At 37.0% G+C, this 24,290-nt stretch overlaps 2 protein-coding genes across 5 annotated transcripts; one reads left to right on the top strand and one right to left on the bottom strand.

The window, feature by feature from the left end:
* Window positions 1-257: 257 nt before the first annotated feature.
* Window positions 258-1,924, top strand: LOC145212738 (pygopus homolog 1-like). The gene has a single exon (XM_080080975.1). The coding sequence runs from the start codon at window positions 603-605 to the stop codon at window positions 1,698-1,700; it is 1,098 nt and encodes a 365-aa protein (XP_079937101.1). The 5' UTR covers window positions 258-602; the 3' UTR covers window positions 1,701-1,924.
* On the bottom strand, window positions 1,925-22,522 carry LOC145212737 (uncharacterized). 4 transcript variants are annotated; one of them, XM_080080971.1, is made up of 32 exons: window positions 22,395-22,522; window positions 21,347-21,430; window positions 21,066-21,179; window positions 20,660-20,840; window positions 20,400-20,544; window positions 19,917-20,079; window positions 19,339-19,434; window positions 18,381-18,558; window positions 18,064-18,197; window positions 17,355-17,500; window positions 16,518-16,689; window positions 15,494-15,595; window positions 15,154-15,327; window positions 14,339-14,517; window positions 13,995-14,088; window positions 13,625-13,696; window positions 13,318-13,405; window positions 11,613-11,826; window positions 11,043-11,131; window positions 10,058-10,161; window positions 9,496-9,689; window positions 8,864-9,057; window positions 8,161-8,297; window positions 7,935-8,006; window positions 7,715-7,815; window positions 6,870-6,985; window positions 5,389-5,525; window positions 5,189-5,273; window positions 4,489-4,559; window positions 4,149-4,220; window positions 3,323-3,514; window positions 1,925-2,841 (listed from the first exon to the last, which is right to left on the bottom strand). In XM_080080971.1, the coding sequence occupies exons 1-32, from the start codon at window positions 22,461-22,463 to the stop codon at window positions 2,773-2,775; spliced, it is 4,038 nt and encodes a 1,345-aa protein (XP_079937097.1). In that variant the 5' UTR covers window positions 22,464-22,522; the 3' UTR covers window positions 1,925-2,772. The 4 variants fall into 4 exon arrangements, with proteins under 4 accessions (XP_079937097.1, XP_079937099.1, XP_079937098.1 ...); XM_080080973.1 differs by having other exon boundaries at window positions 18,381-18,519; XM_080080972.1 differs by having other exon boundaries at window positions 20,660-20,837.
* Between the last annotated feature and the right edge of the window lie 1,768 nt (window positions 22,523-24,290).

Genomic DNA, 24,290 nt, shown 5'->3' with positions numbered 1-24,290 from the left:
ACGTCACAGTCCCCGCTTTTCAATTTTGTCCTGGTTTGAAAAAAGCATATCTCAGATTCCGTAAGAAACGACTTTAATTCTTTAGAAACAAAGTTTTCTGCTTAGAAAAGTGAATTTTATTACACTTTGGAGCAAATTATAGACTTGCAATATTTTTGTGTCTTTTAGAGTTCGACAATTAACAATCTAAGATACAGAGTTATTCTGAGTTTAGTAGTTTTCAGTCTGTCATAGATACTGCCTAATTCCTTTGAAATGAAAGTTTCTTGTCAAAAAAGTGAAATTCATAACACTTTCGAGCACAAATATAGACTTGCAATATTTTTGTGTTTTTTGAGAGTTCAGTTCGACACTATAATATAGCTTTACAGCGTTATTCTGAAATTGAAAGGTTACCCGTTTAACTAAAAATAGAAAGATCGAGAAACACAAATAAAAAGTGCAAAATGTTTCGATGATTTAAAATTTGCCATACCCACAGGAAATAGAAAAGACCTTGCCATTAGTTTCATCAAATTAAATCATGTAAAAAATAAGAAAAAAATAGTTTTTCTAATAATATTTACCTATTGGATGCTGTATATTTGGTTCACTTAAATACCATGCCTAAGAAAAAGGAATCTCAAGAATCAAAAAAGGCCAGGAAAACCTCTGCAACATCAAAGGATACTAGCACAACTTCCCCAGGAGCAGGAGATATAGTTCCACCTCCCAACCCTTCCGCAACTCATCTTGTTGCTTCTAATCCTTTTGACGATCCCCCACAAAACTCAATGAAAATGGGCCCTGGATTTTTCCCCAATCAGCCCATGGTCCGACTCCAAGCCCCCGGCGGAGGAATGGGGTCCCCATACCCTGGATTTCCAGGACGGCCGGAACTTCATGGAATGCGATATCCTGGACCTGGTGGACCTGTTGGACCTGGCTGGAATGTACCAATGCACAGCAACAATGGAATGAGCACACACCCAGGTTACCATCATAATATGACACCAAATCCCAACATGCCAAACAATGGCTACATGAACAGGCCCCCTTATGGTCCAGGTATGCCCCCTTTTAGGGCTTCGCCAAGAATGCATATGAACAGTGTGCGGCCAGGGATGGGGCCATTGGGTTCACCTGGACCAGATAGTGTGATGATGGATAATCAAAGCATGGGACCAGGTATGATGTCTGGTGGAAACCATGGACACATGCTTCAAAATACTGGGCAAATGAAAGCGCTGACCCGACCCCCTGCTCAGTTACCATCCCCAAGCACATCTGGACGTAAAACATCCACTAGCTCAAGCAAAACTGAAGGCAAATCACCCAAAAGCAGTGAGCCATCTAGTAAGTCGCGAAAAAAGTCTGAAAAGAAGCCGTCAGCCGAATCTAAGAAGGCAGAGGCTGAAAAGGCAGCTAGTCAAGAAAGCATGGATCATAATGTTGTTCCACATTCTATACCCCCTGTGCTTCCACAGAAATGTAAAAGTTGTTCCAATGACATCGCCTCAACTGATGATGTAATTCGTTGCCTGGCTAGCTGTCGACAGTGGTACCACCGCACTTGTGTAGGACTAACAGAAGCTGCCTATAGTCATCTTAAATCAGAAGAGCTTGCAATTTGGGCATGCGATGTTTGTTTACAAAACAAGGAAATTTTTTCAGTGCAACCAAGGCACCAGTTGTTTGATCATCTCACATCAGCAGCTTAACTGATTTCTCCTGGTTTTTAAAATCAATAATTGTACTTTACTGTTTTTTGTGTTGCCTCATGCACTTACACTTTTGGTCCAGGTTTTAAACATTTTTATTAGTGGTGCAGTTTTTTAACATCTGTTGACATTTGTTTTTTACACTGGAACTAGATTTTAACTCGTCTACTCTGGTGCTAACTTCAGACTTCTGCCTTTTGCTAATACAAATCACCAAACAGGCATCTACAGGTTGGGTTTATGTTCATGTAACTGATGGAGCTCAAAATACAAACGGTAGACTATTACAAACAGAAGTTTGGATTGCATGGAACTTTGAAAAACCAAGCTAATTCAAAGGGGGTAAAAAACCCTTCATCTGTTATCTAACACATTTCGCCCAGAATAGTCAGCGTGGAAAGCTAGTGTACATTTTTCAGACAGAACAAAATTTATTACAGTTTTGAGTGCTGTTTGTACAAATAGATTAGCCATGAATGCAAAACCCATAACCAAGTGTGTTGACAGCTGAGTGCAGCAAATCTATACAATTGGGCTGTTTCTTTCACATGTTTAGAGTACCGATTTACTGCAGTCTTTGCCTTTGAATTGATAAGTATTTTACTGACTTAACAGAGGGTGTCCTAAATGACTTTGCAAACACCAAACATTGAATGCATTTGAGAACATACATGGGCCACCATGAACATAATCAACATGTCAAAGCTGTGTATGGTGGGGGGAAGGAAAAAAGAGCAATTTGTAATAACTGTCAGTGACATGTTTGGGAGCAAGATCGAGTCCTAAAATGGGAAGAGAGCTAGGCCACACAGGACATTGGACCTTGAAAAAGCGAAGCAATACAAAACACGTGACAACACAGTCGTTTTACTACAAATAGCACATGCCAACAAGAGCTTTTTGTACAAAAAATAAATGAGGGCATCTTGTTGAAAAGACAGCCACATAAGCTTCGAGATTATTAAGGTACTAAACTGAATGGATGAAACAGTATAATACAAGGTACAGGTGGCACATAGCTGGGGCAAAAGAAGGGAATAGACAAACAAACAGTTAACGTTGACAGTTGAGTTTAGTTGCCCCAGTATGGTGCACTGCCAAATCCAGGCTTTGCAGTTGATTTTCCAATAGTGTTTGTATTCTGTGTACAAAAAAGGATTATTAATAGATACATGTTGTAATTCAATGATAGTCAAAACAGGCAAATGTTTAAAACTTAAATAACACAGAAAAGTATTTGATTCAATTGCTTTGTACACTGTAATTTTTCTGAGGAGTTTTTTGTCACAATGATGTTTTTTTAAAAACTTGTGAGCTTGAATGTAACTTCAAGTTTGTAGAGCTCTTCTGGCAAATGTAATTTTATTCCAACGTTTCGACATCCTATACAGGTCATCTTCATCAGGGTAAATAACACTGAATGCAACTAGTACAGTGCACGATAAACAAATCGAAAAAAAAAGAATTAAACGCAAGCACGTCACAACGCAAAGAAAACACTATAACAAATGATTGGGCCTTGAATGTAACTTCTTACAAATTTAAAGATTTGAATCTGACACTGAAAAGGTGGGAAACAAAGACTCACGCTACATTATTACAAAAAGGTTTAGTTTTTTTACCTGCCCTCTTTGTGATCCAACACCATGCCCTACATCGCCGTGTTGCTGCTGCACATGAAGATGAATCTGAGAGTTTGGGTGAGTTGGTAACATTGTCATAAATGGAGACTGGGTGTACGGACTCATTCCGGGCCCCGCAGCCCCACCACCGGCCCCAGCATTGTTAGCGGCTGCCATGGCAGCAGTTAGTGTCTGTGAAAGTAAGAAAGGTTTTAGAAACAGTTGTAAGCTTTTTCTTCAGCATTTGTATAAATTGATGTTTTTGTGACAAAGAACAAATGGGTTGGGTTTTGTTACAAATAAAGTAAACATTTGATTCATAACAGTGTCAAAGATGTGTATGATGTGTGAATAACACATGTGATTCAGCAACAACATAAAAAAATAAACATCATTGAAAGAGTATGAAGTCATTACATAATAAGTAAGTTGCAGACAGTGCACACTGTTTTGACACCACTTCTGTTTCCAAGCAGTTGCTTGGCTATTGTGGGGCCAGTTTTACTGTGGTTTATGACCAGCTGTGTAAAATTTCAATTTGAAAAGGTAAGGCTTTTTAGCCTATTGCTCCTGAAAAAGTGGCTATGCTAGCGAATGTCTAGTCACTAGCTGTACCGATAAGACCTTCTAGGCCACTTTGCACTGTCTGTAGCTTACTTAAAATCGCATTGTTTGAAATTATCCGCAACCATTCAGAAACAATTATTTTCATGAAAAAAAAACTGTGCATTGTGATTCAAGGAAAAAATGAGGTAAAACAAATTAATCATGAAACTGCAATCGATTCGGTGCAAAGGAAAAGCAGTTCGATTTAGTGTTAAATAACCTGGAGATTGAAGGCGGGTGGAGGTGTGTTGGTATGGTGGTGAAATGCCGCTTGTTGCTTTTCGTAAGCCGACTACAAGAACAAGTGAACATTTACAGCTACAAGGAAGCTGCGTAGTCAACTTGAAAAGCACAGGACATGCCTTTTATCACGAACGCTGACTTAATTTTATTTGATATTTGCTTTAATATGCATGCAAGGGTTGGTTTATAGTCAAAACAGCATTTCTGCTTTAAAACACAAGGCTTCGGCGACATTATTTAAGGGTAAGCACATTGTGACATTACAGCTGCAGCGTTTTTTTTTTAAATGCAAAGGACTAGAGTTATTTTTAGCTTACCACGTGATTCTTGTTGTACCCTTGCCCTTGTAAGTCATGAAGACTACTGGCTGTCGAAGCATTGATTGAGGCTAAAACATAGAAACATGCTGAAACAACTGAAATAAGGGGGAAATAAAGAAAAAAAATACAGGTGTTATTTTATTCGGCCGATATCTGTTTACGCATACAGCCTGGGACAGATTTGCTGACCTTTAAAGCTAGAAGGGCTAATTATTTGGGAAAAAATTAGTGCTGTTGGAGTCAAAATGGTATCCTTAAAAACTAATTTTGAAATCTCCAGTTAAGGTTCAACAAAATTTGTTGTAAGCTGTATTCTGTATAAGAAGCTGTATAAATGTCTTTTAAAAGTTACAGGCTGGTGATTGCTAGACTTTAAGAAGTTATCATCACTGGTAAAACCATCATTATTTTAAATATTTATTCTCAACAAAATTCTGCCAAACGGAATGAAGTGCAGAAGGGAAAATAAAATTAAACTTAACAAACAAGAATAACAATCTACCTTAAACTATTTTAGTTTCATTTCCTAAACAACCCCTTACAATTATTGATCTTTCAGCAGATTTTTATGGTAAAATGGCATTTCATGAAATACCAATTTGGAATAAAGTTTCTGTCTGCAAATATTTTTATCTGTGATACAACTAAACTGCTAATACCATAGTGATAATTGTATAGGGTTTCAATATAACAGTACCTGTAGAATAAGCATTTCCAAAACCTGTGCCATGTTGCTGAAACGCTGTTGTCACGTTTACATTGTGCTTTCCACTCTGTGGTACCTAAACCAACAGAAATGTTTTACCAAACTTACATTCCAAATCGCATACTTTTATGTGCCTTGAGTCCACAAGGTGAAAAATGTTTTACAAAAAGATAGTCAGAAAAAGGACTTACCGCTGTAGCTGCTGCAGCAGCAAACATAGGTGGGTACTGAAAGGCGTTGTAATAAACATTTGCATAACCAGGATACGCAGCTGGGGCCGTCGGTAGATTTACAAAAGGTTGAGCTTGGTGAGTTCCTGTCTGCGATGCTGGGTAGAAAATATTAACTTGAGTTTACAGCATAAAAAGTTGTACAGTAAAATCTGGTTAGTAGCATAATCCGTTTAACTGCAACATTAAGTCCAAACTGTTAAGAAAATTTATAAATATATATATTCCATATAGTTGCATAAATAAGATCGGCAAATTTCTTACATAAGCAAGTAACCTGATTTATCTGTAAAAGGGTTTAAATGCCAACAGCTATTAGTTGCATATAAAAAAACTTTATACTGTGATCCACAAGAGAGAGAAAAAGTGAGAAATATCAAGATCTGATAAACCATTCACTTCTTTTCCGATTGGTCACTAAACAAGTTTGTTGAAAAAAGTTTCACGCAAATGTTTGTCATTCAAACAGGTTTGAAAATTTTTTAATATCCCGTTATGGTAACAACAAAAACATACACATCACTATTGACAGGCCTTATAAAAACCAATGATGTTTAAAGTAAGTTATCAAGTGTATGATTTGCATAAGTTCATCAGAAGACTGTATTCGCATCACGGTAATTCAGGAGAGCGAAAGTCTACATTGTCTCATCACTTGAACTAAGCAAAGCATTTCTGCACTTTTGGGCCTATTTGGGCAAAAATTTTCTGTTTGTGGTGCTCTCACACAGGGTTGCCATATTGGCTTTTTTGACGCCAGATTCTTCGAAACTGGCTTTTTTTATTACTGTTTGGCTTACAAAATTTTGTTTGGCTGTTTTGGCTTACAAAATTTTGTTTGGCTTTTTTTTCGGCTGGGGAATATCAGACTATTATTGAAGAGCAGTACCGAAAATTGCCCTTTATTGATTGGAAAGAACAAAAACAATTTAAAGAAAATGGGATACCCCAAGACACAAGGCAGTTTTGGAAGGGAGTAATGCAGCATCCACAATTTAAAGAACTTGCTACATTTGCTCTTACTTGCATTATAACACCTATAAGCAATGCCGTAGTGGAGAGGGTGTTCTCTCTATTAACTTGCATAAAAACTAAAGCAAGAAATAGACTTCAGCTGTCTCCATTGGAAGCAACAATTAGAATTAGAGCAGAACTCTTGACTTCTAATAAGTGCTGTAAGGAATTTGTTCCTTCAACCAAAATGTTGAGTAGATTCAAAGCTGACATTTTATATTCTAAGAAATTCTCTACTGAGTCTGTCAACAATGAAGAGGACAACCTTTTTGAAGAAGAAATTTTTATGTAATTTATGTGTAACTTGTGATTAAATTGTAATTTCGTGGTTAGTAAAATTATTTGGCTTTTTTTGGCTTTTATTTTTTCTCATCTTGGCTTTATTTGATCACTGGGATCTGGCAACCCTGCTCTCACACGTGACATACCTTTTAATTGTGCACCATGTTGACCTGCTACTTGCTGGGCCAGACCGGAACCGACTGACCCTCCAATCATACCAATTACCGATGTTGGGCTTGATTGCTCCCTGTGTCCAAATTTGCTGCAAAAATATTCAGATTTTTCTTCTCTTCTAACTTTTTCATGGATGATGGTTTTAAGGGGTTGGTCTTAATAAATTATGAGCAAAATAAACTAATTTTTGATCATCATGTATGTCTCTACAACAGCTTTTTTTACATTAGATTGGGAAAGAGTTTATGGTTTACCCTGGGTCAGTTATTATGCAATAATATGGTAACAAAAATTACATGGCTTGTCGGAACACAAATTTGAATTAAAATTTTATACAGAAATGATACTGATCACCATCTTTTGGAGATTGCAAAAATACTCCCAGGCATTCAACTGTTATTCAATATAATATAGTTTTTTAATGAAACTAAAATAAGATTGTGATAACATGGGCTTTACGAGTCTGATCAGGTTGAAAGTATTCATAGATCTTGATTAAATATTGTTGTCAGAAAGTAACACCAAATATGTTGCATTCACGAAAGACACCCGTTTAAAAGCATGTGCTACAACAGAGGTTTAAAACATAAGTGGAAAACCGCTGACCGAATGGCAATTTCCTAAACCCTAGGAAAGTACACCCCTGAAATTACTAATTAATATATTCGATGCATCTAGTTGTATTTGACCCTTAACAAGATAACAAAATCATCACAGCCTTAGCAGTGAAAAACTGTCATGCAGCTATTTTGGTTCATTGTAGACAAGTATGTTTAGTTGAAGAGACTGTATGTATAACAAATATGTAGTCACACACCCTTGGTTAACGTTGCTGGCCGTCGTTTCTCTATTTACTGTTGTTGGGTTTGCAGTCTGATTGTTTGAAGTGTGAAAAGATGAGACGTCATAATAGTTGGGCTGAACAGAAAAGTTATTTTTCATTAATTCATGACCCATTAACTTTGTTAATAAAAGCCTTTTAATTTAATTACTTGTTTAAAATTTAGGCAACAATTTAATGTCACCAAGTAACGTACCATTGGATTTACGACTCTTGAAGGCACTGCCATCAACGGGTCAGTGTAACCAGCATACAAGGCAGCTTCCGGCTAAAAAACAAACTTTATTATAAAACAGACAAACAAACTTTTTTTAGGATGCAATTACAGCATGCAGTTACAAAAAAACACATTTCTAAAAAAACAAGGGTAATTTCTGGCATATTTGTTTCTCATAAACACATTGCGAATGAAGAAAACTCACTGCATAAGCCGTCATTAATCCTGCACCCATAGGGATTCCATATTGATTTGGCAGCAACGGTGGGACCCCTAGTGGTAGGTTTGGAGGACCAGTTTTGGTTGAAGGCGTGCTTAGTGATGTTGATGACTTTGGAGTGCCTAAAAATGTATAATTGGTTTAAACAAACACAGTAGGTTCACAGATGATATGATGTGGACATTTGTATTCAGCCACAAGGCCACCCATACCATAGCAACTTAATATTTGCCAGTATACTGTTGCTAGCTAACATTAAAACGCAATCAAGCTTTTCTTGCAATTGTGTTTTGATGCCAACAAGTCACCTTTATCAGGGTTTTTAGGTAGAATTTTTACACTGGTAATCATTATCTATTAGGTATAGTCATATTTATCCCTTGCAGATTTAAATGGTAAACATCAAAAAAATTTCTGCCAAGTTTTTTGAACACTGTCATTTAGGCAAGTAACAAAATTTTACTAACACAGACGTGCATTGCAACATTTAAAACATCATTTATTTCTTATTTGTCATGAAAAGTAATCACTAAAAAAGCAACATAAATTTCCTTTGACAACTTTTGTGTTGTCTGCCTGCAAAACGCACCCTAAAAAAACTAGTTTGTTAATGTACCGCTGAAAAGTTTGAGAACCACCGCCTTAATGTGCAAATTTCTGCATGAAACCACTTCAGTAAAACTATTACCTGCCACTGATGATAGAGCCGCATTACCGAGTGCCGACCCAATCATGGTTGAAACAGTGGTGCTGGTACTTTGTTGGTGATTGTGATGTAATGACGACGGGAGGCCAGAAGGGTAAAGGTCGCTTGTGGGAAGGTGTTTTCCCGGTGATGTTACCGTGGGGATCGCTGATGCCTGAGAAGCCTGTGGTGATGCGCTGTGAAGGAATGAAACAAATTAAGGATGATAGAGGTTTGTCTTAGTATAAATTTTTGTATGCACTCCTTTAGGGATGGACCAAAACGAAAAACGAGCATCTCATGTTATAGCTGGGTGTTTGGCTATTTACATGGTCCCATATCTCATCGGCAACATATTAATCTGTACAGGCCCAAGAAGTACGCATTTTAAAAAGTTCAGTTTCGGAAAAAATCGAAACAGACAGCAAAACAGCATATATGAGCTATTGCTGGCAGGCATTATATCAAGTTTACAGAGCTCTTCTGGCAAATGTAATTTTGTTCGGACCTTTCGGCGACCTGGCAAAGCAGCATATTAGGCTTAAACGTTTTGGCCGACCGAAACTTAAGTGCATCAATAATTCACATAGAGACACATCAATCTACACACTTATATATTATGAAGCTACTTTTACCTGTAAGGCAAATGCATTCCCATTGAACCATAAGCACCAGTTCCACCAAGGGTTGGGGCATTGGTTGTTGTGGCACCAGGAATATTAAGAGGGGCAGTGGGTGAGGTCTCAGATGGACCGCTCGCATGTGATGTTATGTGCGTCTGGCCAAGACCGCTTGCAAGGGACGAAATCGCAGTTGATGCAACGCCAGACTGTAAAGCAATTATTTTTGTTGATTTGATTTTTGATACACCACGGAAGAAAATCAGTAACAAAATCATGTAAAGTGCACAAACAAATAAGACTGGAAAACGATAGGTCTCAAGCAAACAGGGCTAACCAATCTTTAACACTCATAATGCAAAGACAATGATTGACATAAACAGCTTTTACCATAATCTTATTTGAAGGACGTTAACTGACTGTGCAATAAACTATAAAACACAGATGCTTCCATTCCTTACTAATTGCAAAATGTTATTTGCATTTTTATTTGTTATACAGCACATAATGGGTTGATGCCATTAATAGGTATAAGTGTGTAAAAAGGTAGCAAGTTGTCCTTAGTGCAGGGACTTACAGGTAAATCATCTTTGGATGGGGTTACAGACATATGTGGCATCGGTGAACCTTGTAAACTTCCTTGTAAACTCGTTGAAGGAACAGGAGACCTCATGCTCCGGCCTGGCGGTAAAAAAGTGATTTAACGACTGTTCAACGATAGACATAAAGAATAGATAGACCGATCTTTGGCATATTACCGATTACAGGTATCAGCTTTTGTGTTATCGGACGACCGATTAACGGCATGAAATTTTGCTTGATGCAACTGTGTCTCGCCTTAAGCATTTCCTGGTTACTAATCAGTATAAAGATAAATCAATGTTTAAAGCTTTGATACTCTAAAATGGCTTTTATTAGTTCCATTTTGACACGTTTATGTTTTGTTTATACATATAGCAAACATAACTTTTAAGCTACATTATTTTGTTGCTTTGTCATACAAATCATCTAACGTTCACATTTTTTCATAACATTGAAGTTTTTTGCCGTTGAAAAGGTTTAAATTTAGGCCTTTTTACTGCAAACAAAATATCGTTTACTGGCCTACTTAACTACTGATAATTAATTTGTATCGGTAATGTCATACAAAAAAAATATGGGTCTATATGTAAAATAAAGTTTGTACAATGTGTGGTAACAAACTACAGGTAAAGCTTACTCATGCATTACCTGCCCTGAAACACCACAATGCCACCTAGCGGTGGGCATTACGTTAATGTCGCACTTTACACATCCGCCACGCTGTATATAGCAGTCAGCAGCAGAATTTGTGACAGTGCATAAACAAAAGTACACTTATCTTAAAAAGCTATAATTTAACAAAAGCCAAACATGTAAATTGCAGTATCAAACAGTTTTATGCAATAAACAGGATTATGCGATAACCAGATGCAATTCTTAACAAATGACTATGGTCTGAATTTAGAGGCACAATGCTATTAAACGGACAGTTGTTTAAATGGTATATGTTTCAGTGAAGTGATTGTCAGTTTTTGCGTTACCTGCAGAGCTTGAATGGTCGGAACCAAGTTGTTGTTGCGATTGACCCAGCGATGTGGAGGTATAGTACGAATGTGCCGAGTTTGTAATACTGAAAAATCAACATTGCCAAATTAAGTTTACTAGAGTACAATGCTAAGAATGTATGTGTGTGAAACTGTGAAATATAAGACTGGAATATGCCCTCGTCATTTAGATGCTGTTCCAACATGGTAACAATGAAGAGCCATAGATACCTACAGTAAACGGTGGTTAATCCAGGCCTGTTTGGACAATAATATATGTCTCGATTAGGCAAAGATCACGATTAACTGATGTCGGTTAGTTCAAGCCTTACAACGTTACAAATCATTTGTACATAGAGCTTGGATTGACCGAATGAGGGGAAGATATGAATTAACCGAATCAGGTTTAACAGAGGTTTTTGGTACTTCTAAGTATTAGCCAGGAAAAATGACTTCGGAACATACAACCCAGCTTTAAAACACCACCGACTATTGTTGCTTTGTCAATCCAGAAAAAATATATCAATGGGCACAGGACCACTAAATGACATAAAAAATTTCACTTACCCAGTTGGGTCGTGTGTTGACTCTGAAGACATAGCATTAAGTTGCCCTGGAACCATCCTCGAAGACCCATAAGAGGCCGAAAGTTCGCCACCTTGCTGATTTGACCCTGTTATGGAACCATGGGAATTACCAATTGAGTTGCTTGATGACGAGAGGGAGCTTGGATGCGTTAGACCAGGCGGGCCACGAAGAGGCTCATTTTGCTTTGGGCCAGCTGTAAAAAATAAGGCAATTTTACTATTTTGCACACTACAACTCTAGAGCAGTGCTTTTCAACCGGGTGTATTGTACACCCCAGGGTGTACCATAATTTTTAAAGGGTGTACAACATTGATGGGGTGTACTGGGGTGTACCAGGTTCAAATGTACAATACACCGATGACCAGGTATCACAATAGACAGGTTGACGTTTTGAACCAGGCTTACTGGAGTGTACACTACATGGTACAACACGTACCTCAATTATAAGTTACTATGTTCTATCTGTGACATCATAATTCAATGTTTCTCTTGAGAATGGAAATGGTCTTTTTGCAGTATAAAGTGAATTACAACCTACAGTTTTCTCTGAGTTATTTGCTACAAAAAATGTTTGCATTGTGCTCATTCTTTTTCTTGTTGGGACAACAAACTCAGTGTATTACAAGGGTAAATACATTTTTGACCGGGGTGTACTAAGTTTTGAGTAAACATGAAATGGGTGTACCATTTCAAAAAAGGTTGACATTGCTCTAGAGCAGGGGTGGGCAACATACGGCCCGCGGGCCGGATCCGGCCCGCGACGGGATTTTGAGCGGCCCGCAGACAGTTTCTGGTCTTGCATGATAATGTGGCCCACGGCCACAGTCTTCCGCAATCCCCCACTACTTGCTTACTGCGTCAAATTGTAGTTGTAACGGTCAGTAACGCTCCCCACTACCAAAAAACTTTCCCGCCGTTGTAACCATCGCACCATACGTCCATTGTTACGACATAACTGCCAACCTTGTGGGTGTCCTGAATTCTCGGTTTTCTTTCTTTCCACACGTGTAGCCTAGTTAGTGTTTCAGCAGTACCTAAGTCTGTGGTGTATGCATTAAATTTGCTGTGGTGAATAATTTTATGTTATATCAGTTAGATTGTTTGGACTGTATTGTAATTGCGTTCTTGATTGTATTTAGTTTAGGTGGTCAAAAATCCGTTTTAAATCACTGGATAAATACGCGATTAATATATCGATTCAGGAATCCGGCCCGCCAAGTACTTCATTTTCCCATATCCGGCCCGCCGACTGGAGAAGTTGCCCGCCCCTGCTCTAGAGTATATTTTGGTGGTTTTCTGTTGAATGGCTACACATAGAAGAATTTCAGTTTTGGCAAACACAAAAGCAAATGAATATATTCTTTAAAACTAAAAGTTAGAACAATATATATGGATCTGTTTATAAGTTGAATGATGAAAATACTGGTCTAAATAGATGTAAAAAAAAGACACGCTTTATTGTTTAAACAGTTCATCAAATGCTTGTGACATCATCCTCGATATGAAGGGCCTCATCAGTTATACCCGTTTATTACCACTTGAGTCATGGAAAAGATTGATAAAAAGCAAAACAAGCGTCCCATAAAAACGATCGATAAAAAAGGTGCGCAATTTTTTTACATCTATTTGGGTCATTATTTACATCATTAAAAGTTGGAAATTACACACACAAAAACAGAAGTACCTTCCGAGAAACGCTGGGAACCATGTAATGAGGTAGGATCGGTCGCCTGCTGTGAAGAAAGCGACAGACTGTCTCCCGTTGCACCGAGCTGTGATTATAAAAAATGAAACGTTATTATTCTACACAAGCGTTCAGTAGTCACTGATTTGTATTTTTCCTTCAATCAAGATTTTTTTTAGGTTTTTTTTGTAACTTTTTTCACTTTATGTAGTAAATTATAAAGATGGTCCAAGCTGAGCACTGAGCATTAACAAGAGATGCTTGGTGTTTGACTAAACAGAACATTTACGGTTATTGTTTAATTTACCTGTTTTCCAGTTTGAGAGAAATCATTTTGCAAACTTTGGTAACTGGAACGTTGGATAGGCCGTGACTCCGTCTGTAAATTGAACAATAGTTCAGTAACAAATTCAAAACTACAAGCAATAATGTTTAGCAGGGGTCTCCAACTCCAACAGGTCATCGAAAATAGACCATCAACCACTAAAGACCAAGGACTTTAGTTTGGAAAGAGCTGACCTAGAGTGTCAATAGAGTGATGTGGCGTGCAGTAGTAAGGTCTTAAAAGTATTTTGACATCTAGGAGCGCATGAGGCCCGCGGCTTTAAGGAAGTATGAAAATTGGCTCTGGACAAATTTTGAGTTGGAGACCCCTGATGTATAGCGTAGAAACACACCTGTTGGGAAGATAGCTGGTTGGGAAACATTGAGTTGTCGGTAATTGAACCAGATGGAATGTGGTTTCTTATCGAACCTTGAGATGTGACAGCGCTACAACAAAAATAACATATTGAAAATAATGTATATTTACTGCATTATAAAGAGACTATTAGAGTTATAATAGGAAAAGAACAGTGGGGTTTGACTAAGACCCTAAAATACAAAGAGAGCATTTACCAAAAAAGTTTGCCCTATAATCATGTTTGCATATGTGAGGTTAGGTCCTATTTAATACCTAAATTGAAAAACTGTTGTAAACTGATAATAAAAAAGTTAAAAAGTTTATACTTCAGCTATTTACCCTTTAGAAAACAAGCTGTTCTGTGTAACAGGCTTTCCTGGAACTGTATTAACGCTGCCAAATTCGTTTGTAGCAGTAGGCACACAGTTGTCATCAATGCCAAACTGAAGGTCAAAAGTTGAAAGGTCATGATAACCTCCACCACCAACACCAGGCATCTCAACTGCTGCAGCAGGGATCTTGGCAAAAAACAACAGTTAAATAAATGCACATGTAGTAAACCTCGGTTAAAAGGGTTAATCTGAATCTTTGCATAATTCATACAAAACTTGAGGTATAAATGATTTGTAAAGTGGTAGGGCTTTAACTAATTGACTACGGATGCAGAATCTTCATCTAATCCAGACATTTTTTTCAGTACAGTATTGTAGTTTGACAGATTTTTATCTCATAGTTTTGTGTGTGTCAAAATCCTGTGTGCGTGTGTGATATTCCTAAAACTCTATATTGATCTATTAGTTACCAAAAGCACTCTCAAACATCACATCAAAGAAAAAAAAATATTCTTATAAATATACATGGTCATAAATTTTGCTAACAAAACTGTCATTGGTCAGGCGCTACACCTTAAATATTCAGGAGTCACTGGGATTAAATACCAGCAGTTAAATATGCAATTTAAACAAAAGTGCAAGTTGGATGAAAAATATTTTTTTTATTTTTATTTTTTGAAACAAATTGAGAACACTAAAAAAAAATTACACTTGCCAGAAGAGCCCTATAAACTTGATATTATGCCTGGCAGCAATAGCTTATATATTGAAAATTTATATCTAAAAATTCACTGAAAAAGTTAGTTCCAAATGTGTTCAAACCTTGGTATTGACAGGGGGTTGTTTTCTCCGCGGCTCCTTGGACTGTCTCATGGGCAGAGGTGCACCAAACGAGAGAGTGTTTTGACTCATCGACGTCGTGTGACTAAGACCAGGCAGTCCAGAATGCATGTTGTCTGTGTCCAGTTGGTCATTGTTGACTGGTGATAGCCCAAGCTGATAAAATTTAAGACCAAGTTAAAATAGTTGTACCACTAAAATAGCAAGTTCACATTATAGTTTGTCCAACATTACGTCTTCATTACACTGTAAGACAATTGTTACACAATTATTGGTGGGTGGTATGCATATTTAGGTACACAGTTTACAGGCAATTACTTACCGAAGCTTTAACAGCCTCAGTGGCCTCTCGTTGCTGCTGGGTTTGTGTAAAACTCGAGTACTCGGAACCAACAACTGCTGAAGTTACACCTTGTGAAGGATTCTAATGAAAATATATTGAACTTAGTTTGTTGAAGTTGATAGGTCAAAGCAAAATAATGTGATGAGTAAAAAGAACAGTTTCATGTAATCAAACAAAAGTGCTCAAATTTGACAAAAATAGTTACAAAGACCCTATTAGAATGAGGGAAAATGCCATCTAGGTGAATTAGATATAATCAATGTATATTTATTTACGATTCTGTTACTTTCCAAATTATCAGTTATTTTATTCATAAAAACATTGGTTGGATTATCAATGACCATGCTATGTGATGGAAAGTATGATCAGTTTAAACACCTGCATTTCACAAGTTAGCATAATTTGCTAGCATTTAAAGTAGGCTGAAAAATAATTTTGAAACAAAATTTCTGGTTACTCTAGCCTAGTTAATTAAAATTTCTCAACAGGACAATAACTGCGACAGGTGCATGGTAAAAGGAACGACTTGCTGTGGCTGCCTGCTACGACACAAACAAACACATTTCAATTCCAAAGTTTTGACAGGAATTACAACAACATGTACATTCTGCAATGTCCAATATGCCTGTCTTACTTAATAGTTAAATCTCATGCAGATTGAAGTGTTTACTTTTTTACAGTAGTAATTAAGGTCAGGGCTGTGTCCAGTCTTGGATGTATTAATAACCAGCTTTATGCCTTTAATCAGCGGACATAATAACACCACTGGCCCATAATTATGATTCTAAATTTCAACTGTCAGTTTTGAAAGTTTGCATATGTGGACAGCTTCGAAAATTTTTATATGTTTTAAGTCAAACTTAAAACAAAACTTTTTCCTAACAATAAAAAAACAGTATATATTATATCTCAGTTAATTGGATCTAGCACAAATCCCTTGTTTCTAAGACTTATATTTGGTGCCATTAAAAAAGACATGAAAAATGAGTAATGCGCTGCATACCGGTTTAAGCGGGGTGAACGCTGACTTGGATAAATCTGAAATTTGTCCTAACATTCCTGATTGCACAGGCTTTTCCTGTGACTTAAACTGTTCACCAAATGAACCAAGTAAAGATGAACTGTTGCGATCGCTGCTGTCCACGCCGAGTTTCCCATTAAACTGGGAATAGGATCTATAAAAAAAATTACTTGTTAAACAATTCATATTACAAATCACACCTTATAATTCACACAAGTTGAGCCATTTTTTGGTATAACAGCTTAGAATTTAGTAGCTGAAAAAAAGGATGCATCCTACAATAAAAGATGTAATGGTTATTAGGGGTGAGCCAAAACTGCAAATGTTCTGTTTGGTTGAGCACCGAGCATCTCATGTTAATGCTCAGTGCTCAGCCGAGCACGCTCGGTACATTATGACATCACAAAAAAATCCACTTTCTACGTTTTAGCTCTACAAGGCCACTTACGTCACAAGCGGTGTATTAAGCTGTACAAGCCTCAGAAGTACACGTTTTTCCACAATTTAATACATTTGAAAAATCATTTGTTTTTGTTCATAGACACCCTTTCAAACACTAGTTACCTATGTTAGCAGGGCATGAATATGCAAATTTAATGCTCGGGTCAGTTTGTGCAACTGCTCGGCTCGGCGCATCCCTAATGGTTATGTTTGTTATGTCTTAATACTATCACTCGTGATAATAATAATTGTTGTGCAACATAGAGACCCCATGTAAGGTTCAAAATGTCTACCCAAAAAACACAGCATGGTTATTTTAAAGCAAAGACAGCCTAGATACTAAAAACTGTTCCGAAACAAAAATTACATCACACTTACGTATCTGAACTTCTTGTAGATGTGTAGGGACCAATGGAGCCTGCACCCACTGACGAGTTCTGTGTTTGATTCTCATAGGATGTAAAAAGGCGAGAAGAGGTTTCCAGATCATTGACAGGTTTATTGTCACTGAACAATGAGCTAGACTGAAAACAAAACAAGTCTTGGTTCAAATTTTGGATTGACAAAGGAAAATTAAAGTTCAAAAGAACAGTGCTGATTTCTACTTCGCTACAGAAGAATCTGTTTTTTATTTTAAAATCAACACTGAAATAATTTTAAACAGTAGTTCAAAATCAACAATTGGTACTGTTCCAGCAGTTTTTTATTGCTTGACAACCATCATTTCTGAAATCGATTGAAGACGCCTTCATTAGGTTATTTTGGGGGGAATCAACTTTGGTTAAAAAACTAACATAATGTGCGAAAAATTTAATCAAGTTTGAAGCACTCATTCTTGTCCAACGCTTTGAACAAACCAGCATTAGGCAAAAAATGGGTAAAACTAACATGTTTACGAAAATGGAACCATTAACAAGCTTATACAGTTAAAAATGGCACCAACGGAACAAGAAAACTTTAGTTCAAAATGCGATTTTTTTTACTTTGCACCTACATTAAAAAACAACAGTGCCATTGTTTTTTTGCCTTTCAACACCTAGAAAACCATTTGTTAATTGGAAAGGTTTATAATGAGGCAGATACATACCTGTCCTTGCAGTTGGTGAATAACTGAAGGTGTTGAATTAGCATCATTTGAACTGTAATTCAAACCCGATTGACCTTGAAGTCCATTGCTGCCTAATGACTGACCATAGCCAGGTGTGGAATCATTAGTTGGACCTATAAAACATATTAGGGTGATTAAAATGTTCCTGTATACAATGACTACATGCCACAAAAGTTTTAAACATCAGGACCAAAGATTACCAAAGAAATCATTACCTGCCACATAAAAACTTTTTTTCTACACATTTTAAAGAATTTGGAGTAAAGTACTCAAAAAATTGAATATTACAAAAATACCTGAGTTTTTCTTGAACAAGGCACCAATATCGATTCTTTCGCCCATTTGTGGAGGAGCAGTGCCTTGCGTGGGGTTGTGATTCTGCACAGCGATGTGAGCAGAGTGCAGGGCCCCAGCAATACTGGTTGGCGGCGCAATCTGAGCATTTTGAGACTGAAATACTTTCGTTTCAGTGAGCTAAACAAAAAGCATGCATAGCGTTCAACTTCATGCATTTACACAATACAGCAAATAAAACAAAATGAAAGCATTTTGAGGAAAATACATAAAACTGTGAACCTATATTTTCCAGCGATAGACTAGTATGTTTTTTTAAGGCAGACACTGATTATTATTGATAGAAAAGGTGGCTGAAAAATTTGCACCTTTTTAATTTTTTAATTGTTTAAACTGTAAATGTTTGGTGATTGTACTACAACAGTGGTTCTCAACCAGTGGGCCATGGCCCACTGGTGGGCCATGGAAGCATTTTGATTGGGCCACAGACCAACCAAATATAAAGTTTTTTTTAAGAATTTACTTTCATTTGTGTCACTACACTTAATTTTACAAGAATAATGGCTTGGGGAGGAATTGAGAAGGAATGTTTTTGTTTTGTTTTTTGTTCTGAACCTATTTTATAGTTGATTTCTTTCTATCTCAAAAATTTACTGGGCCACAGAATTTTTTTGCAATCAAAGTGGGCCACGAAAGAAAAAAGGTTGAGAACCACTGTACCACAAAGTAACGAAAATTACAGTTTAAAGGTTGTGCTTCGCTATACAGATGTACAAATATAACCATGGAAATGGAACTGATGAAAGCCATGTCAGAACATCAAAGCTAACTTTACCAGCCCAATATTACCAACCCCATTGTCTGCTTATACCTAGTTCAGACACAGATTTACTTGTTTCTTTAATTGGTGATAAAAATACACATGTTTGCAAAACTTAAAAACAGAGATTAAGAACTTACATCATCGGCCCAGCTATCTGTGCCCCAAGGTTCTGAATATGAATCACTTTTCTTTTCTGTCTGTTTTTTTGAGTCGTCATTTGACCAGGTTCCAACCTGAAACAATGAAAGCAAATTACTTGGAATGCAACAGTATGTGCAGTATATATGCGCAACGCTATCTATATGTATATATATATATGTATGTACAGTTTGTTGTCACATTATTCCTACTCAGAATATTTAGTTTTTTTTACTTATGACATAACTACAAATATATTGGTATGGGTTTTCTGTGGCCGATGTCACATCAGTGGATAATTACGCCAATAACCGATATTTTATTTCCAGTTTTATACAGGGCTAAATTTACATTTTTTCGATGGTAAAAAAATAAGATCTTAGAAGCTTTTGACATTGATTTGCCTTGATACCGGTTAGTGACTGGGTGCTTTTCAAGCAAACACCACTGTGTCAAGCAAAAATAACATAGTTACAATGTGACATTTATTTATTAACATCAATATGTAGTAAAATTTGGAATATCGGCGCCGATAATCAGTCTATCCCTTGTATATACATGTAAAGTCTTTACCAACCTTTAGGTCCCATTCTTCATTGTCTGCACCCCATGCTTCATTTGTAGCTGCAGCATTTTCAGCACTTTTATTGGTGAATGTTCCAAATTCTTCATCAAAGTTATTCAATGCCCCTTCACCAGCTCCTGATTCTGCGTTCTCTGACCTTTCTCTGTTATAGCGTCTGCCAAATGTAAGAACTGTTGTAAAAAAATGAAAATGCTATACATGTCATGTTTTGAATGCCTGTTGTAACCCAACGGAGCACTTCAAAACTTTAAACTCTAACAAAAAGTTACACTTTGAAACTTTACCCACATATCTATCACTTAGCTGCATATGTACATATGTTACTATTATATCTCCACCAAAAATAGAAACAACCAAGCAACAGACATTATAAAACACAAACACAATTTGTATGAATACAAAATAATTATGACACTGGAGACTTAAAATTAAAAGGTGTAGGCTCCACTTTGCCTGTCTGAGAAGCATACTTACACAAATCTTCTTGGTCCGCGCCCAGGCTGACGGCCTCGACTGGCGTAGGAACCACCTCTGCCACGCCCTCGACGAGCACCGCGGTTTTTGTCCCGGTTTTCTGAATTGCCTCTACCATCATCTTCAGTAGACTTGTCTTGATCAGCTGTTAAAAAGTGAAAGCCATTAACTAAGGCAATCAGTTATTGTGCATGTACTTTATAGGCATTTTTGTCACAAACCACAATACATATTACATGATATTAAAATTGGAAACAAACCTCTGCGTCTGTTTGTGTTTCGTCCTCTACCCCTTCCACGGGACTCTGTGCGATCATAACGGCCACCACTCGATGGAGCTGTGTCCTTTATGTCCTCATCGAATGTGTCATAAGCCTTGGACGGGGGGTTCTGTGGACCTTTGCTTTTCTTTCTGCCGGCAGTTTCCCATTCACTGTTCTGCTTGGAAAAATCAAAGGCATCAATTTAACAGTAACAAAAATGACTCTCTGTAGGAAAAAAATCAAACTATCAAATTTAAAATTTAAAAACCAAAAATTTGGACCATACAGAGTTATATATTACCTGTAGCAAAAGTGCAAGTAACATTTAACAAAAAATCACTTAAACACCCATTTCATTTTGGACTAAAAAACGAAAGTAGCACCTGAATGTTGCATATTATACCTGTTCGAAAGATCCATTTTCTAAAATTAACTCAATTGCTCGGCCTGTGTCATTGTTTGCATCATAAAGAGCTGTTCTTGCATTGTCTTCTGTGGTTCCTGTTACTTCCATTACCTATGACGAAAAAGGGAAATTGATAAAAACTGAAATGTGATAACGCGCCATGAAAAACTCTATAGAGCTTGAAAAACAACACCAAATGTCACACATCTATATCATACAATGGGGTGTTTTTGCATATTTTTTTAACTGTGTTGATCGTTTCTATAGTCTATGTTTACCTTTTCAACCAGCTGATACTGTCTATCTTCTTCTTTGCCATTGCCATCGATTATTTGAGCGAGCCGCATTTGCTCAGCTGTGGCCTGAAAATAATATCATTAAAATGGTAGTTGACTAAAATTTCACAACCACTACACCAAGGGTCGACAACCCTGGCACGCGTGCCAACCTTGGCATGGTTTTGCATGGCACGCCAACCGATTCGTGTGTTTCTATTGAAGTAACCATTTAACCTGTTACACTGCTTGTTTAAAGTTTTTATTATGCCACTGTCTTAAAACTCAGCTTTCCGTTCACAAAACGCTCTGACTTCTCTTCATTATTAATATCTGCTGGCACGAACCACTATTACTTGGGAAAACATTGGCACTCGAGGTCATTAACACATGGAAATAACAAGTAATTCGGCATGCGTTGCCTAAAAGGTTGCCGATCCCTGCACTGCACCAATTGTCAACTTTGTTTTTCTTAAAAGGTATAAAAGTTAGTTAGATGTAAATCATGTTATACTGTATACTAAATCTTTTTGGCCCAGTGGTTAATCAAGTGAATTCCAAGGTGACAGAAATTAAATTTAAAAATTGGAATCAAAAATTTAGTAACTACTGTTGTATATTCATGCTCATGATTTGCCAAAACTTTGTATTTGCAAGAAAAATCTGCGTATGCAATATACCAGAGTCATTTAAACATAGTTTAGAGCAGTAGTTTTTAACCTTGATTGCAATATCGCCCTTTTCAGTGCCATGTCTAGGTCAAAATCACCCCTTATGATATTGTTATTTTGTGTAAAAGTTCTTGTTTCTGATCCAGCCCTGGCGTTTGTTTGCAGTACCAAAAAAGCTGACTGCATGTTATAGACAGCTAAGTCGTATTGTGTATCCCCCAGTTTCTGTAAAATTGTTATGCGATAGGTCGTTTTGAATCATCCCCTTAGAAGTAAAATTGCTCACCCGCAACTGAAACATAGTTACATTCACCCCCTTGGACAAAATTGAACCGGTTTAAGTTCCCTAGTTTCAAGTACAAGAAACAATGTATCCTTACTTGTGGCTGCTTCTGTCCATTTGCGGACTTATCTCTTCGTTGTGTTCGTGGGGCAACAACCATTGACATGGCTTAGTTATATACATACATATATACACCAATAAAGTATCTGCAAAACAAACAAAAAATTCTGAGCAATCATGCCAATTACTGAAATCCTTTGGACAGATAAAAGTAAACTGTTTTGTTTACAATTCGAACATGGTGCATTACATATAACACACAATCAACATTATGGACAACACTAAATTTGTATTCTATTTCAGTAAATGTACAATGCCTAACCCAAACTTTTTACATGTGCCAGTTGCTAAAACTACTATAAAGCGCCTTGTCAACTTAAAAATCTTTCCAAAATATCAATGCATGTAAGGGAAATAGAAATTAAGGATTTTTATGCTTTACAAATATGTCATAGTTAATGAAGCAAGCTGGAAATGAAATTTGGGTTAAGTTTGAAGGTTCTGTTCTGTTTTTTGTTTTATTTCCCAATGGGTATAGTATGCTAGAATGTGCAAAGTTTGAGCAAAGTTAAGTATTTCTGTGATTGTTGCATCTGCAAGATTGAAGATAGCCACAATACAACTTAGTCCACAATGCGTAAAACTAGTTTGTCCTTCGGCATAAAATTGGTAACCTATCTTTTGGCATAGTTATTGTTTTGTTATAATAAATGTAAAAAAATCTTGGTAACTCGTAAGCCTTGGAAACATATTATAAACCAAACATTAGACATACAAGTATTATATATTATTTTTATTAAATTAAACTGTACTATTTAAACTTTACTTTTTAGTTAACATATGCTACATCTTTCTTTATCAAGTGTCAAGAACATTTCTAAACATTGTTGGTGCATGTATAACGCGCTGATTAACTTATTTGGTGGTTTGAAATGCAGCAACTTCAAAAGAAAACGAATTAAATCAAAATCCTTAAAACGAAACTAAAATCATGACGACATTACCACGCAAAACCTTTATCATAACAGTACACGATGTATTATTCCAAATTACTTGGTGTGGACAAACCAAAGACGGGACAAGCGTTTACACGAAACTGTTTTTAGCCGCAACAAATCACTGCCTAACTACAAATTCAACCTCGCGCCTTCAACCGAAGTTCATTCCTTGCACATTCTTTCAGTCACGCTTCCGTGCTGTTCGTTGTTTAATTGTCTGCAGCGCCACTTGGCGACAACCACGTGACTAACCGATAATTCCTTTGTCAAGTGGCAAGATTTCCGATCAAGTTCCGCTTTCCTTTTTTGCCAAAAAGTCAACACTAATTTTCCACAACGGTTAAATTCCCTTACACGCCCCATGGGTGGCTTAAGTGCCTTAAAGTGTTGCTAAAGCGGACCAGTCAAGAAACATTTTTTATTTGCCTGGGGAGAAAATAAAAATATTTGTTTGGATACAGAGACAGCATCATTTTGAGCAAACAAACACATTGTTTGACCAGGTTTGATTTAATTTTTATTTTATTTTCCTTTTTTCCTATGTTTCAGGTTTATTACGCAAAAAAAAATTCATACCTAATTATAAAAAAAATACCTGACATCTTTGGACACACAACAACATTTCAGTTGAGTTGAGTTTCGTGTATAGCCTACACTAAAATATTCACCTTGACGGAAATAGCTGCGCAACTTTAAGACGCTATAGAGCAGTGGTCGGCAACCACCGGTCCGCGGCCCGGTGCCGGTCTGTGGGGAGTTTGTTACGGGGCCGCAAAAAACTTTGCTCAAGGTTCGCGTTGAATCAAAGTTGTAATAACTGTAATTAGTTTTCAGTACTGAACATTTGTAAATTTTAAAGGCCGGTCCGTGACAAAAAAATTAGTTTCAAACCGGTCCGCAGTGCGAAAAAGGTTCCCGACCCGCCCGCTACAGAG

Source organism: Phallusia mammillata, chromosome 2, assembly GCF_965637545.1.
Source record: "Phallusia mammillata chromosome 2, kaPhaMamm4.hap1.1, whole genome shotgun sequence".
Lineage (NCBI taxonomy): Eukaryota > Metazoa > Chordata > Ascidiacea > Phlebobranchia > Ascidiidae > Phallusia > Phallusia mammillata.
The sequence above is the reverse complement of the archived record's forward strand: the minus strand, read 5'-3'. Positions and strand labels throughout refer to the sequence as shown.

Bases quoted from the DNA above. Each gene is read 5' to 3' on its own strand.
- LOC145212738 (XM_080080975.1), top strand. From the start codon at position 603: ATGCCTAAGAAAAAGGAATCTCAAGAATCAAAAAAGGCCAGGAAAACC.
- LOC145212737 (XM_080080971.1), bottom strand. From the start codon at position 22,463: ATGTCAATGGTTGTTGCCCCACGAACACAACGAAGAGATAAGTCCGCA. The intron at 3,515-4,148 runs GTTATTTAACAC...TTACTTTCACAG, and splicing joins CACCCGCCTTCAATCTCCAG to ACACTAACTGCTGCCATGGC. The intron at 2,842-3,322 runs GTAAAAAAACTA...TTTTGTACACAG, and splicing joins TTGGATCACAAAGAGGGCAG to AATACAAACACTATTGGAAA.